Source organism: Acomys minous, assembly GCF_964271855.1.
Source record: "Acomys minous genome assembly, chromosome: 8".
Classification (NCBI taxonomy): Eukaryota; Metazoa; Chordata; class Mammalia; order Rodentia; family Muridae; genus Acomys; species Acomys minous.
The window spans coordinates 33,075,380-33,092,660 of record NC_140489.1 but is presented as its reverse complement, the minus strand read 5'-3'; the positions used below and the strand labels follow the sequence as shown (position 1 = coordinate 33,092,660).

The 17,281-nt window shown below is 40.4% G+C and overlaps 1 protein-coding gene across 3 annotated transcripts in view; it reads left to right on the top strand.

Annotated features, from left to right (window-relative positions):
• Nucleotides 1–17,281, top strand: part of LIN52 (lin-52 DREAM MuvB core complex component) — a 90,735-nt gene that overhangs the window by 740 nt on the left and 72,714 nt on the right. Inside the window, exons 2-7 of one of the 3 annotated variants that reach the window (XM_084792135.1) lie at nucleotides 15–106; nucleotides 2,674–2,748; nucleotides 5,029–5,066; nucleotides 7,314–7,380; nucleotides 10,813–10,896; nucleotides 10,993–11,013. In XM_084792135.1, the coding sequence (XP_084648261.1) occupies nucleotides 15–106; nucleotides 2,674–2,748; nucleotides 5,029–5,066; nucleotides 7,314–7,380; nucleotides 10,813–10,896; nucleotides 10,993–11,013 (377 nt within the window). Of the gene's footprint in view, nucleotides 1–14; nucleotides 107–299; nucleotides 381–2,673; nucleotides 2,749–5,028; nucleotides 5,067–7,313; nucleotides 7,381–10,812; nucleotides 10,897–10,992; nucleotides 11,014–17,281 lie in introns of those variants that run through there. The other 2 variants (XM_084792137.1, XM_084792136.1) reach the window with 2 other exon arrangements.

Here is a 17,281-nt window from a genome sequence, read left to right as displayed (position 1 = left end):
ATTTTTGTTGGCAGAAATAGGGAGACGCCCCCCCACCTCCGCTTGGTACTGCACATTAAGCATACAGGGAAGACGCCCCCTAACCGGGAACTCCGATTGGCTACAGGTAGGCCACCCCCGAGGTCTCGCCCCTTTGCTAAGTAAAGTAAATAAGGCCCTTGGAGAATTTTGCCTACGTTCCACATCAACTACCACGCCACGGGTGGAGCTGTTGTCCAGGGTGGGGCTAGGCAAATATTGCCCTATGAGGTAGGGAAACGAGACCGGGCCACGAGTTGAGGATAGGGTATCTCTGCTAGGGGCGTGGCTTGTCGATCTTCGCTTTCCCGCCGACGGTTGGTCACGTGACATGGGCTGAAAGATGGCGTCTCCCACGGACGGTAAGAGCCGGCTTGAAGATTGTTGGCTTGTAGTCTCTTCTGTTTGTTTCTCTGGGAACTTTCACTGTCTTCACGCTTACACCCTTTTCTTGGGCTCCTCTCGTTTCTCTCCCACTTCTGTTCTTTGGGGTATGTCGGATTTTCAGCTAGCAGGATTTTCACAGCGTCTCCGGAGACTGCTGGTTCCAGGTCTCCTCGCTGGGTGTTAGGTGGGTGAAGGCAGCCACCAACCAGAGACACTTTCTGGGAAAAATGTCAGGGCTCTCCCCGGCCCATCAGTGATGCTGACGGCTCAAAAGGGCCTGACAGGGCGGGGGGAGCTTTCCTTTCGGACAGGCCCATTGGAATGTTGGTTCTGTTTTCATCTCAGTACAGCTGGAACCAGACTCCCAAGCCCTAGTTATGACTGATGGCTGACATGAGGTCCGAGGTTCATCCGTAGACCCAGCCAGAAGAGAAACATGCTTGTCTCCTTCTTAGTTTAGGACCGTTGCCTTGGCAACAGGAGAAGGAGGACTTGGTTTCCTGACCTTGAGTCCTGAGGGAATGAAAATTATACTTGTTATTGTAGTTTCGCACGCGTCTCAACCCTTAACCTGTCTCTCCTCTGTTATTTCCTTGGCCGAAGGCAGGAACAGTTCTGCTTATATGTGGTCTAAGATGCAGATCATCTCAGGCGGCAATTAGGTGTTTTTGTTATACTCAGTTCTGCTTTAGTATTTGGTATTTCCTTTCTGTCATTATTCAGTATCTTAGTATATTCGTTGTCAGCATAATTATTTTGTTAATTTGCCCGGGCCACACCCTGTTATAAATTCCTGGTCTGTTTTATCATAAATTTAATGCCAGCTTTTAGAATGCCTGCAAAGCATTTGGCCTTAAGTTAACCTTTATCAAAAAATAAAACTGGCCTTGATATGTGACCTTTAATCTCAAGCATTCACATACAAATCGAGGCACGGTTGCATGTGCCCGTGATGCCAGCATCGTTGGGAGGAGGAAGGGCACACAGAAACAGCTGGATCCTGAGAGCTTGCTGGCTCACCAGTCTAGCTAGCTTCTGGTTTAGTGAGAGACTGTCTCAAGACAGTAAACCTGAGAGCGAAGTGAAGACAGTCGGCATCCTTTCTGGCCTTCATAGTCATAACCTGCTCATGCACTCATACAACACACACACACACACACACACACACACACACACACACACACACAGAATATGAAGTGAGAAAGGAGGGAGGTTATGAATTTAAAGGCAGAGTTTGCATGTTTATATGTGTGTGTTTGTGTGTGTGTGCACTCAGACATGCATGTGTGTGTGCACATGAAGACTTGGTTAACCTTAAATGTAGTTGTCCTGTGTCATCCCCCCCCCACACCCCCTGCACCCCCAGTTTACTTGTTTTATGAGACAGGGTTTCATTGTGTAGCCTTGGCTGTCCTAGAACTTACTCTGTAGACCAGGCTGGCCTTGAACTCACAGACCCACCTGCCTTTGCCTTCTGAGTCCTGAGATAAAAGGCATGCGCCACCACCACCCAGCTAAGTGTCCTTTTAACAGTCAAAAAGTAGAAAAATCCTAGAGCAGGCTTGCTTGTTGAGTATGAGCCTAAGGCAGAAACTAATGGTACAAGAAGATTGTTTGAGGTGCTTGTCAGAGCAGAAGACAGTGGTCTGCAGTCTTATAGAGAGTGTCTTTCCTGAGAGCAGTGACACTTAGCTGATTGTAACCAGGGGAAAGGTGAAAAGTAGAAAGAACACAGGTGGATTTGCTGACACTTATACCCAGGGTTTTGCTGTACCTTCTGGTCTGGTCTGGAACTCTTTAATGTTCCTGTCTTAGTCTGCCAAATGCCAAAATTACAGATGTGAGCCATCACATCCAACTGACACTGATTTTTCTAAACAGTCCTTAGTTTTCTTTTTAAAAAAACTTATGTGTATGGGTATTTTGCTTGCATGTATATCTCTGTACTACATGTGTGCTAACTGGAGTTACAGACAGTTGTGAGCTTCCATGAGGTGCTGAGAATTGAACCTGGGCCCTCTGGAAGAGCAGTCAGTGCTCTTAACCACTGAGCCCTAACTTTCTTAAATACTCTTATTTGATAGAGTGGAAGACTGAGTTTTGATGAGGAAGAATCAGATTTATTTGTATTTGTATTTGTCATGCCCCAATAGCATCATTAATTCAGGTTTCTAAATTTCTAATTGAGTGTTTCAGGCTGTGTCCTTTGAGATTGAACTATAATAACATATAAATGAATGTGTTTCTCATCTTGTCTTGGTGTTCTAGGGACGGATTTGGAAGCATCTTTGCTAAGTTTTGAGAAACTTGATCGTGCCTCGCCAGATCTTTGGCCGGAGCAATGTAAGTTTTTACTTTTCTCATGTTAGAATTGATGCAGAAAAGTCAAGTCAGCGCTCCCTAGGGTGAAATTTTTTGGTTTTTTTTTTTTCCTTGTTGTTGTCGTTGTGTTGTTTTGTTTTGAGACAGGGTTTCTCTATGTATCTTTGGCTGTCCAGGATTTGCTTTGTAGCCCAGGCTGGCCTCAGAGTCATAAAAATCCACCTGCCTTTGCCTCCCGAGTACTAGGATATCAGGCATGTGCCACTGCACCCAGTGGTCCTTGGGAGAATTTTGAAGTGTTACCATGTATCTATGATGACTCAAGTTTTCCTTTCATTTCAAAGAGAAGAGGTTGATGTGTAATAAAAATAAGGATTTAGTGGTTTAATTTTTCAGAACATTGTGAGACAAGAAGTAATAAGGAGCTTTTAAACAATTATAGTTTTAAAACTCCATCTGTAATAATTTCAGATAATAATTTGGTACAGACTGGTTTGGACTTTTTTATGCTTACACAGATAAGCATATATATGTCTATGTATATCACACAGGAGATTTTGTTTTTCATAATGATGAAGTCATAGAGCCTACAGCTAAACTTATTTAAGCTAGTAATTTGATAGCTCCTTCCATGTTGATCTTTGTGGGTCCATTTCATTCTTCTTAGTATTTTGTAGTGAGTAGGTATGTTCTAGTTTCGATATTAACATTCTATTTGGACACCTAAGTTGCCCAATTTTTATTTCACACGCAGCATATCAGTGAGTATCCTTGCACATAGGTCTTGTATGTAGAAGGGAATGGCTGCCCACTTTCTCACTTTCGTTTGTTTGTTTTTGAGACAGGGTTTCTCTGTGTAGCCCTGGCTATCCTGGACTCACTCTATAGACCAGGCTGGCTTCCAGCTCTAGAGATCCTCTTGCCTCTGCATCCCAAGTGCTGGGATTACAGGTGTGAGCCACCGCCGCCTAGCTCTTTTTCCTTTTTTTTTTTAATTTTTAATTTTTAAATTGTTTTAAGTGTTTCTTTTTCGGTTTTTCGAGACAGGGTCTCTCTGTGTAGCCTTGGTTCTCCTGGACTTGCTTTGTAGACCAGGCTGGCCTCAAACTCACAGCGATTCTACTGCCTCTGCTTCCCGAGTGCTGGGATTAAAGGCGTGCGCCACCACACCCGGCAAATTTTTAAATTTTTAGTTGTTGATATTTTTTGGTTTTTCGAGACAGCCTTGGCTGACCTGGACTCACTTTGTAGACCAGGCTGGCCTTTGTAGATCCACCTGCCTCTGCCTCCCAAGTGCTGGGATTAAAGGCGTGCGCCATCACCACCCAGCTTTTTTTTTAATTAAATGATATTTGTTTATTGGGCTGAGGGAGGCACCCATATGGCATGATGTACATATGAAGGTCAGAGGACTGCTTGTAGGAGTCAACTTGTCCTTTTACCATAACCCTGGGAATTCACAATTCTGGTTTTTGGGCTTGTGCCTTTCCTCACTGAGCCCTAGCTCGTATTTCTTAATAGAATTGAATGTTATCTCACTTTACAGATGTAATTTTTACTGTTTTGCTTTTCAGTGTGATAACTATCTATGAGATGTTTGAGTAAATAATTTGATAAACCAAACAAGACAACAGAAAAGAACATTTGGCTTATTTTTATTATTTAGTTAGTTTTTTATTTGGAGCCCCAGGGCATCAAACCCAGGATTTTGTGCATGCTAAACAGGCACTCTACCATTGGTCTAAATCTCTAGCCCTGGAAAGGGAGTTTACATTTTCTGGTGAGAGACAGCTCACTGGTCTGCAGGCCAAATCCTGGTCCTTTAAAGCAGGAGGCATTAGTTTCTCAGAGAAGCTTCCTCTACCCTGTCATTCTGATTTAGAGTTTTTTTTGTTTTTGTTTTTGTTTTTTGGTCTTTCTTTAGCACCTGGTTTATCTGAAATACTTAAAGCAATGCTGTTTATCTGTGCTTTGTCCTCTTTCCAGATTGTAAGCTCCTTGAAGGCAAGGCCAGTATTTAAGGTTTTGGTTTGTTTGTTTGTTTGCTTTTGTTTTTGTTTTTTGTTTTTCTTTTTGTTTTTTATTTTTTTGAGACAGGGTTTCTCTGTGTAGTAGAGCCCTGTCTGTCCTGGACTCCTCTGCAGACCAGGCTGGCCTCAAACTCACATAAACTCCTTGCCACTAGGTTGCTGTGGTATCACCATCCCCTCCCCCCAACAAGACTTTGTTTTTTATTATTTAAATACTCTGTGACTGAACACAAATGTTTCTTGCATGAATAACATTTTTTCTCTTTTCTAGTACCAGGTGTTGCTGAATTTGCAGCTTCTTTCAAAAGTGTAAGTAATAGCTATGTCTATGGAATTTTATCCAGAAGTTGCCTTTTGTTACAAAGTGCAAATCTTTATTTTCCAGACTAGTGCTGTAATCTTCTAATTATTTTTTCACTGTAGACCTTTAACTATGTTTGAATTGTCATACTATTTACTGCTGATAATCCCTTCTTCTGTCAAAATGCTTTATTTTGACATTCAGACCCTTGTCTGTTCATCTTTTCACAGATCAAAGGGTTTATGGTTAACCAGTTGAAATACTTGATATAACATTGTTCATTTTACCCCAACTATAATTTTGAAACTTCCTTTTCTTATTAATGTGGGAGTGGATTCTCTCTTTTTAGCATGTTTCTCCTAGAGTTTTAATTCAAGTTGTGAGGTTTGGCTGCACACTCCCTTACCTGTTGAGCCTTCACTTTGGCCCAAGGTTATAGAATTGAGTTTGTTTGTTTTGTTTCATTCCTTAGCTCTGGTTTTTCGAGACAGGGTTTCTCTGTTTTAGCCTTGGCTGTCCTGGACTCCCTTTGTAGACCAGGCGGGTCTTGAACTCACAGTGATCCGCCTGCCTCTGCCTCCCAAGTGCTGGGATTAAAGGCGTGCACCACCACGCCTGGCTAGCTCTGTTTTTTTAGTAGTCCCTCTTAATGGGCAGGATTTGACTTTTGCACAGGGGTGAGCAGGGAGATGACCTCACTGTGTAGCTGTCTCAGTCATTGTTTCACTGCTGTGAAGAGACACCTTGGCCAAGGCAACTTATAAAAGAAAGCATTTAATTGGGGGTTGCCTATCATTTCAGTGGTCATCAAGTGGTGGGGAACATGGCATCAGGCAGGTAGGTGTGGCACTGTAGCAGTAGTTTAGAGCTTACATCTTATCCACAAGCAGCAGGCAGTTGTAGAGTGAGAGCTGGTGTGGGCTTTTGAAACCTCAAAGCCCATCCCAGTGTTTTCACGTGTATGTGCTTATAGGGATATTCTCATCAAACCACCACAGTAGCCCAGGCTGGCCTTGGCTGTCCTGTTGCCTCAGTCTTTGCTCAGATCGCAGTTTATCCCACTATGTTCTTTAATATTTTTTAGAGCTATTTAGGTGATTCTTATATGCAACTAGATTTGAGAGCTATAGCTCTTACAAATGGGCTTTCAATTTTTTAAGTTTATTTATAGAAATGAGAAGTATCTAAAATGCTGAAAATTTCCAAAAACTTTCTCCAATACAATGATAAAATCTGGCTGGTGAGGTGGCTGAGCAGGTAAATACATTTATCGTCAAGCCTGATGACCCAAGTTCATTCTCTGGGATCTGCATGATTAAAGGCGAGAACTCACTCCCACAGGTTGTCCTCTGACCTCCACATACCTGATTATGGCACATACATGCTCTATTCCCACACCTCCATCACACAAATAAATAAATGAAAAAAATTTTAATGATGAAATCTCAAGTGATGACCATTTTATTCTTTTCCCACTTGAGTTGAGGTTTCTCTTATCTATCCGTCCGTCCATCCATCCATCCATCCATCTGTCTATTTATTTCGAGACAGGGTTTCTCTGTAGCCTTGGCTATCCTGGACTCATTTTGTATATCAGGCTTGCCTTGAACTCACAGAGATTCACCTGCCCCTGCCTCAAGTGCTGGGATTATAGGTGTGTGTCTCTACACCTATTGAAGTTTTTCTTATTTTTTATTCTTTCTGTCAGAAACTGTTATTGATTGTTGTTTCAAACAGTTCAATCAGTGTGTTTCATTAAAATGGAATTTTAAGTAATTTCATTACTAAACTAACTGATGCATGTAATAGTAATAGCAATGACATCAAAATTAGTCCAAAACTACCTTTCTGAGACCAACTTTGAGCAGCAGCATTTTGTAAAATGACTTTTTGAAGTGAAATCTTAATCTTGAAGCCTGGTTTTTAAATTTTATTTAGCTTATTTTATGTATGTGGGTATTTGTCCTGTATGTATGTCTCTGTACTCTATTTGTGCCCAGTGCACAAATGATGAAAAGAGGACATCAGATCCCTTGTGACCCAGGTTACAGATGGTTGTGGGTGCCGAGAATCAAACTTGGGTCCTCTGGAAGAACTGTCAGGCTTCTTGCCCGATGAGCCGTCTCCCCAGCCACAAAACCTAGGTTTTTGAGCTTGCAGTTTGCTAGGATTTTCAAGTAATCTGAAGGCTTGTGACAAACTGTATTCTTATAAGAAGGATGTTCCTGAATGGCTGTATTCTTATTTTCTGACAGCCCATCACTAGCTCTCCACCCAAATGGATGGCTGAAATAGAACGTGATGACATCGATATGTTGAAAGGTACGTGATGCTGGACTCTACTCTTTTTGTTGTTTGGTTTGGCTTGGCTTGATTTGGCTTGGTTTGGTTTTTTGAGACAGGGTTTCTCTGTGTATTCTTGGCTGTCCTAGAACTCTCTCTCTAGACCAGGCTGGCCTTGAACTCAGAGATCTCCTTGTCTCTGTCTCCTGAGTGCTGGGATTAAAGGCGTGCCCACAACCATACTGCTTGTTTTTGTTTTTAATTGTGTCTCACTCTTTGCTCAGTTTGGTGTCTTGAGCTTTTGTGCCTGACTAATCCTCCTGTCTCGGCTCCTGAGTATCTGGGACTGTGAGAGGCCACCAAGCCCGGCTTTTCTTCTAACTCTTACGTTTTCATTTTTACATATACAATTATATTATTACACATGTATACAATAGATTACCTATAGCAAGAAGAACCGTGACACAACCAGGAATTATATAAATGTTACATTCTTCGTGTTTTGGCTGTTTGTATTTGACAGCCTTGAAGAAGACATCTTTCCTATCTTGGTGCATCTAAATTTCTGAATGTAAATCAATCTCCATCACATATTGTCATTATCAACTTAGAACACCTCTCTAGACCTAGAAACATCTTAACCCCTAAACAACTAAGTTTCATTGTAAAACTAAGCTACCTGGTCTTCAACTCCATCAGAGACTTGAGAAGAAATAAACTTGATTACCTGAGTATGCCAGGAGTGCAGGTTAGTAGCTTTCCAAATGAGAAGATGACAGAGACAGTTTGCTACCTGAATAGTCACCCAAAACTCTATAATGCTGGAGCGTCTTCTTCTGGCCCAATATACCTGATAGACATATTTGTGAGGCAGGAACTAATGAGGACTTGCTTACCCTGTCTTGGCAGAGTTTGGCCGTTTCTTTAGGCAGAATTTTGTCTGTGGTAGAAATGAGGACCTGTTGGCCAGTGGCTTGTTTGCCACATTTGAAGCCATCTCCATAAGGAGGTTCTTTGATGCTCATCATCCTCTTTGAGGTAGGCTGGGTGTTGCCAGGAGTTAACCTGTGTCATTGTCAATGAATCTTTAAAGTAATAAAACATTTTTAAATGCCATATTCTGCATGTCTCTGGGGTAAGTTTATAAAATTTTAATTCTGATTTTTTTTTTTAAACTGAGACAGGGTTTCTTTTGTAGTCCTGGCTGTCCCTGTCCTGGACTCCCTTTGTAGACCTGGCTGGCCTTGAACTCAGAGTTCTGCCTGCCTTTGCCTCCCAAGTGCTGGAATTAAAGGTGTGCACCACCACACCCGGCTTAAATTCTGATCTTTTAAAGTCTAGACTCCACTATAATAGAAGTGCCTAAGATTTAAAGCCATATGTTGTTCTTAGTACTATTAAATAACAGCCCCTTCGTGCAGTGGTTCTCAACTGGTGGGTTGAGACCCCTTTGGGAGTTGAACTACTCTTTCACAGGGGTCAAATATCAGATATACTGCACATCAGATGTTTATATTACAATTCATAACAGCAAAATTACAGTTATGAAGTAGCAATGAAAATAATTTTATGGTTGGGGATCACCACAATGTGAGGGGTTGCAGCATTAGGAAGGTTGAGAACTATTGCCTTAGTGGGTTAAGACTCATCTTTTATTTCTTTTTTTTTTCAATTTCTTTCATCAAGAATTCTATGAGCAATGAATATTGCTGTTTTGATAAATGATGTGGAGTTCAATCTTAATGGAAATTAAAATTTTTTAAAATAATTAATTTTATGATTTTTCTCTTTAAAAAAAATCAGTCTTGAGCTAGGTGTGGTGGCGCATGCCTTTGATCTCAGCACTCAAGAGACAGAGGGCAGACAGATCTCTGTGAGTTCAAGGCTAGCCTGGTCTACAAAGTGAGTCCAGGACAGCCAAGGCTACATAGAGAAACCCTGTCTCAAAAAACAACAACAAAAATCAAACAAACAAATAAAAATCACTCTTCCACTGTTAAGAATCATGATAGTCGGGCTGGAGAGATGGCTCAGAGGTTAAGAGCACTGTCTACTCTTCCAAAGGTCCTGAGTTCAATTCCCAGCAACCATGTGGTGGCTTATAACCATCTATAATGAGATCTGGTGCCTTCTTCTAGCCTGCTGACTCAAATGCAGTCCAAATACTGTATAAATAATAAATAAATCTTAAAAAAAAAAAAAAAGAATCATGATGGCGGTACAGTAATAGACTGAAATTAAGGTAAAAGTCAGAGATTCTTGAGCTGTTTAAGCAGCTGAGCCAGTCAAGAAAGTTGCATATGCTGGATGCAGCTAAGACTGCAGAACGGTAACTAGAAGGCCAGAGCTCTATGTGGTTTCAGTAGTTCACTGTCTGCATGTTTAAATGCAGTTTAAACAAAGCAATAGGTGCTAGTTAAATGAAAATCTGGGGACTGATTGCCCTTTATTTTAAGTAACTAAAATCTGGGAAGTAAGTATAATTAATTGTAAATAAAATAAGCAAAGCTTGAATTTGAAGGGAAAGTTTGGGTTTATAGTAGTTTTTGTTTTCTCCAGTTGGGGACATGGTGAACAGTAATTTCTTGCTGTTATTTGCTACTATGTATGGTTGAAGTCGTGGGTCTTATAAATGGAGATATGTTTTACATGGCCAAGATGTGTCTGCAAGGTTTTATCAGTGACTTATCATAGTGTGAGGCTGCATATTTTAGTGGTATGTTCATTTTGTGTGATGGGCAAAAGTGAATGCTATAAACAGATCCTCGGACTAAAGCACTTGGGCGGGTGAGATGACTCAGCTGTAGAGGCACTTGCCACCAAGCCTCACAACCTGAGTTTGCTCTCTCGAGCCCACAGGGGAAAGGGAGAAGATTGACTTCTTCAGCTTGTTTTCTGACACACATGCAGTATGCACATACACACCCTAATACATTTAAAAATAAATGTAAAAAATGTTTTAAAAAATCCACTTAAGCTGGCCGTGGTGGTGCACACCTTTAATCCCAGCACTCGAGAGGCAGAGGCAGGCAGATCACTGTGAGTTCGAGGCCAGCCTGGTCTACAAAGTGAGTCCAGGACAGTCAAGGCTACACAGAGAAACCCTGTCTCGAAAAACTAAAAAAATAAAAAGTAAAAAATTTAAAACTCCACTTAAGTTGTTAAGTATAATGGTGAGGTGTCTTTGCAGTGACAGAAATCCTCACTTTTTTTGCTGAAGGGAATATAAAATCAGAGAAGAAATAAGGTTCTGTCTTGTATATTCAGTAAGGGATTTAAGCTTGAAATCCTCCCCGTTCTCTGTGCTGGTCATCAGGTCCTAGGCTTCCTGCGTGCTTGGCTAGTTGTTCTGACATTCAGCTGTACCCCAGCCCAGCCTGAGATAGTTTATTACAAAAACGGTCAGTCCAAATTACTTGTTCCCGGAGACCAGTGGAGAGAAGTGATACTGAAATAAAGTCTTCTTTTCAGAGCTGGGGAGCCTCACAACGGCTAATCTGATGGAGAAGGTACGAGGCCTGCAGAACCTGGCCTATCAGCTGGGGCTGGATGAGTGTGAGTACTCGGCTAATTTTATACAGGGTTATATGTGTGCGTTCCATTATGAGGTCTAGTTATAGCTCATGAAAATATAATTTTCCTTTTACTAAGGCAAAAACAAGCCATCTGAAGGTAAGAATTTGGTGTAACTTTGTACCTTTTATGACAGAATGTGCTAGAATATTGACTGGACTTAATAGATAAAAATTCTTTGTGCAATACACATCTTTTGCTTATAAGTGATAGGACATCAGCTAAAACTCGCTCAATCTAAAGAGAGACTTCATCAGTTCACTTTACTTTGTTAAAAATCCAGGGGAACAATTAGATCTGTGAGTCTTAATGATGCTATTGAGGTGTATTCTTATTTTCGCTGCTGTCTGTCTAGGCTCACTTTACGCATGCCACTAGTCTTAGAGTCTTGCTGCTGCCAGGTAGCTTTTTCTCAGCACTAGGGATGGTGAGCAAGAAGAGATGCAGTTAGTGATTTTGAATCTCATGTCCTTCTGGGTGTGCCAAAAGAAAGTTGCTGGAAGAGACTTTTGTGCTTGAGCCAGTCCTTGGGTGGAAGCCGTGGAGGTTCACGTCAAACTGTACACTTTCAATATCTGTATCTTTGGTGGTGGGTAGGAGCAAGTGTTTTTAAATTCTTAATTAATATTTATTTCATTGTGCACACATTTGTGCAGTAGGCAGAGAACAACTTGGGAGTGCCGATTCTCTCTCCAGCTTGTGGTTCCAGGGAACTGAAGTCAGGCTATTAGGATCAGCAGTGCGTTCGTTCCCTTACCCACTGAGCCATCTTTATTGCCAACTGTTTGTTTTTCTAAGGACAGGAGATGTTGGGACTGGAGTTAGTTGTAGTGAATAATTCAGTCATCCTAATCACTGACATTTTTAATTTTTTAGTTGAGGTAAGAAAATACTTTTAAGCTAGAAATGGAAATGATCACATTGATATTATATTGGACTTCTTGGATACTATCTCTTTTGTTTTAGTGTGTAGTGTATTTGCATAAAAACATGTTTTTTTGTTCTCTTAGCTTATTCATCTACCCCAGGGGTTGTCTTTCATTTGTCACCTTAATCTGGTGTTTCGATGTCTCAGTATTCTTTCCTACATTAATTGAAAGGATGACATGTGTGAAAAATAAGCAGTAGGAACTGATGAATCCCTGCGGACCAGTGATACTGTTTTCATGCAAATATCTGCCCTGATAAAGATGATGAGATGAAAAAAATGCAAAATATATTTAGCTTCAAACCATGATTGTCATTTTGCAGTATTGTTAAATGACAGTATAGGAATAACAAGAACTCTACTGCGGGCGGTACCTACATCGCACCTTTTGGAAGGTGAGCCTTGCTTTATCCTTCGATTTGGTACATGGTTGTATGTCAGATAACCCTTTAGGTATACAGATTATAGAATACAGAAACATCCTTTTATAGATTTTTAAGGTACTTTTTCCATTCTTGGGGATTTGTTATGTTTGTTTTAGTTCATGGATTAAGTATAACTTTTCAAGAGAAAGTTTTTTGAGGCTGTCTTTGTAGTCTGCGGATCAGCTGACATGACAGCAAGTTTGCAGGTGTACCGTCTGCAGGAGGATGACATGACAGCGAGTTTGCAGGTGTACCGTCTGCAGGAGGATGACATGACAGCAAGTTTGCAGGTGTACCGTCTGCAGGAGGATGGAGGAGTGGTTGGTCAGTTATCGTTGCCCTTGGATGCCTAGTGAAGCCTTCAAGCTGAAAGGATGACAGCTTCCGAAAACCTCTAGTTTTACGTAATTGGTGTTGTCGTGATGGGAAGGAATGTTTGAAGAGCCTGTGATTATTTTCTTCTCATATAGTAGATGGTTACATAGTACATATAACACAAAGTGTGGTAATTGTTTGGCTGTATCTACTTGTACCTGCCTCATCATCATTAAGTGGTCTGACTTAGTCCTGTAAATTTCAGCAGTAGGGTGTTGCCTTTATTTCTAACACCCATTTAATTGCTGTGAATCCTGCTACTGATTCTCTGCAATTTTTACCCTTTTCTGATTTTTCTTCTTGTTTCTGAAGGTTATATGGCTTTTAGAAATAATACAGTAATGTTTAATTATTATAATACAATACAGTAGTGTAACAATAAATAATAACTTACTTGTTGGTTAGTTTGGAAATAATTCAAAATGGGTTATAAAAATTTGGAAAACTGAAGACATCTCTTTGTAGCTAAAGCTAAACTGGGACTTTGGTGCATTTGGGTTATTGTTGTTGTTGTAAGAGCTTTATTAAGCTGTAGTTCATATTGCCTGTAATTCACGTATTTATGCTGAACAAGTCTGTCTGCAACACAGTCAATTCCAGGATAGTTTCATCACCACCCTAAACCCTGTGCCCATTTGCCCTACTCCTCATTTCTCCTCAAGCTCATGGGGGCTCAGCCACCACTAAGCTGTTTTACGTCACTATGGATGTGCCTAGTTTGGAATCATGTAGTATGTAGTGTCTGTGACTGCAGTCTCGTTTTATTTCTTTCTCCTTTTCTCTTTCTTTTTCATTGTTTCTAATTCGAAGTGCTGGGCTTCAGACCCAGAGCCTGTACATTGCTAGGCAAGTGTTCTACTGCTTAATTACACAGACCCCTCCAGCCCTGAATGCCTTTGCCTAAATAGTGTTTTCATTGCTCATCTGTGCTGTAGCATCTATCAATCCCTTTTGTATGGCTTTGGATCAAGGGGCATTTGATTGTTACTACTATTTGACTGGATGAACAATGCTGCTATGACAAATCATTATGTAAGTTTTAGTGTAGACATTCCCATTTTGTTTTGATTTTTCAAGACAGGGTTTCTCCATGTAGTCCTGGCTGTCCTGGACTCACTTTGTAGACCAAGCTGGCCTCAAACTCACAGAGATCCACCTGCCTCTGCCTCCCCAAGTTCTGTGATTGTAGATGTGTGCCACTGTGCCCGACTAGACATGCATTTTTATTCTCTTGTGTTTATAACTAGGGCCGTATGGTAGCACTGTAGTTGACTTTTTGAGGAATTGTCAGACTGTTTTCCAAGCTGGCTGAACCATTTTATACTTCCACCAGCAGTAAAGGAGTTTATGCTAATACTCATTATTTCATTATTGTCCTTTAAAAATGGTTACATCTATCCTTGCAGTATAAGGTTCATGTGGTTGGGGTTTGCATTTGCCAAATGATGATGCATGCATAACATGTTTTCATGCTTACTAGTCAGTTGTACATGCTTAGGCATGCTTAAAATTGTCTGTGTGCAAATTTATTATTTGCAAATGAAGAAGACTTTGTTTCTTCCTTTCTGACCTAGATATTTTTTTATTTCATTTTCTTGCCTTAGTTAGAAATGTCACTGCAGTGGTAAACAGAAGCAGTAAGAGTAGATGTCCTTTTTTCCTCACTGACCTAGGGCAGAATGCATTTAGTACTGTGGTGTTTTCATAGATACTCTTTAATGGAAATAAAAATACATCGACTGTATTACCTCTTAAGAAAAATTTAAAGAACTTAGCTTATTTGAATAAAAATGGTTCTTTCTGTTCCTTTTTTAATCTAATCATGCATGTTCATTTAGCAGTTTGAGTAAGATTGTTATTTGGCTAGATTCTTTTTTTCTTTTTCTTTTCTTTTCTTTTTTTATACAGAGTTTCTTTGTGTAGCCTTGGCTGTTCTGGACTCACTTTGTAGACTAGGCTGGCCTCAAACTCACAGCAATCCACCTGCCTCTGCCTCCCGAGTGCTGGGATTAAAGGCATGCACCACCATGTCTGGCTTGATTCTTAGAATTTTTTAAAGCAACATTTCTGTGTAAAAAGCAATAATTGAGAATCTCTATTTAAACTTTGTGAAAGATTTATTTCATTTTTAATTGCATATGCATGCTTGTGAGTGCCCAGGGTAGGCTAACGGCATCTGATGCCCCAACTGCTATTACAGGTCATTGTGAGTTACCGTCTGTGGATACTGGGAACCAAACTCAGATCATATACAAGAGTGGAATGAATTCTTTACTGCTGAGTTCTCTCACCTGCCCCCATTTAAACTTGTTACTTCACTAAATTAATTACATCGTTGAAGTCTGTACCAATACATGGTATAAAGTGGGTGTACCAAAGAAAACACAATGCTTCCAAACATTTCTGTTAGTACCCTGTAAGCATATGCTTTTGAAAAGTAGCTAATTATATTAAGAAGTTATTTTCCTTCCACATTTTTTGCTTATGGGAAATAATGTTGATGTATAGCCCAGGCTGGCTTCGAACTCAGGGCAATCTTCCTACTTCCTCTTCTCAGGTATTGGGATTAGAGGCATGGACGTCTAGCTCTAAGAATAGTTTGCTCTGTTGAGTTCTAATTTTAGTCTGTGATTGAAGGAGAGAATTACTGTATCTCTACACTTTCTGTCAGAGGTCTAGGGAAGGGAGGGCGAAAGGGGAGATACAAGTGAGGGGATAACAATCAGGATGTAATCTGAATAAATTATAAAAAATTCTTTAAAAAGATTATTTGGATTTTATCAGACAGCCTATTCAGCACTGCCTCTGTGTCTGTAACAAATTAGTAGCAAATCTCTCTCCTGTGTGTGACCTCTAGATGGCAGCCTAAGCCTTACAGTACTTCTGATTGTAGCCATTCTGCTTGAACTCGGTTTCTGATGTGGGTAAAAGCAATTTTTGTAGTTTTACCTGACTGTTTGCCTAACTTTTTCCCTTTATATTTTTCTTTTCTATATTTTTCATTGCTTCATCTTATTTTTAAAGCTCATTTTCTTTTTGAAGCAATGCATACTTTTGATGCTCAGAGCCCTTTAGTTTCTTTATTGTCCACAGTAGTGCTTTGCATTTCATTATGGAGGTTGGATTTTTAATATTCCAAACGTGATTGTTACTTCAGTAGCTCCCACACTTGGACATAAGATTCTCAGAATGGGTTTGGCCCTCTAATCCGAGCTATTTCCCTTATGGTAGTTTTTCTCATTCTTTGACTCTGGTGTGTTATCATGCAATATCAGGCAATGGCATATTAAATGAAAACAGGATTTTTATCTAAAATTGATAGAATAAACATGGGCTAGTAGACCTTTAAGAAAGATTAAATTATTTTAAAATAACACCTTTGGGCCGGGCGTGGTGGCGCACGCCTTTAATCCCAGCACTCGGGAGGCAGAGGCAGGCGGATTGCTGTGAGTTCGAGGCCAACCTGGTCTACAAAGTGAGTCCAGGACAGTCAAGGCTACACAGAGAAACCCTGTCTCGAAAAACCAAAAAAAAAAAAAAAAAAAAAAAAAAAAAAAAAAAAACACCTTTACTCCCAGCACTCGGGAGGCAGAGGCAGGTGGATCGCTGGGAGTTTGAGGCCAGCCTGGTCTACAAAGTGAGTCCAGGACAGTCAAGGCTAACACAGAGAAACTCTGTCTCAGAAAAATAAAATAAAAATAAAATAAAATAAAGTTTTCAAACATTAGGTCATTTTGAATGATCAGATAAGAAAAGAAAGAAAAAAAATGTGCCCTGTTCAGTAGCTATTTATCTATTTCCCACAAGGCTCTATATGTGATATGAAGTTAATTATTGAATGTGCACATTAAAATCTGTGAGTAAAGGTAGAGATGATAAGTAAGTAAGTAATTCTTAATAGACCACAGAGAGATACGCTCTTTAAAAATACAAAGTGGCTGGGTATAGTCCCAGCACTCTGGGAGGCAGAGGCAAGCAGATCTCTGTGAGTTTGAAGCCAGCCTTGTCTACAAAGCTAGTCCAGGACACCCAAGGCTAAACAGAGAAACTCTGTCTCAAAAATAAATAAATAAATAAATAAATAAATAAATAAATAAGAATACAAAGAAGTAATTGTTTGGAGAGAAGAGGACAGTTGTGTAAGCTGCTACAGAAGAGCAGATACGCTTCATTTTCTATGTCAATATGAATTAATCGGCAAGGCCTGTCTAGAACCACTAAATTGAGAAGGATTCTATTTTCAGCAAAGTCAGTTACTCAGTTACTGATGTCTGCCCTAGACAAGGGAAAGGAACATGGTACCAATTTTTGAAACATTAAAAATAATAGACTTACTGGGTGGTGATGGCCCTTTACAGAACTCTGAATTTTAGGCCAGCTTGGTCCAGGACAGCCAGGGCTACACAGCGAAGCTGTTTTGGTGGGGGGTGGGGAGAAGACTTGTGGAGATGGCACAGTGGCTAAGAGCACTCATTGAATAAGCATCCCCAGCTGCGACATACAAGGCCAGGCTACACAGAGAAAGACCAGGCTCAGCCACAAGTGTCTGTGACATCACTATAAAGTGATAGAAACAGGAGAATATAGAGAATTCTTTGTACCCTCAATGGCCAGCTTCATAATCAGTGAATACTATTTC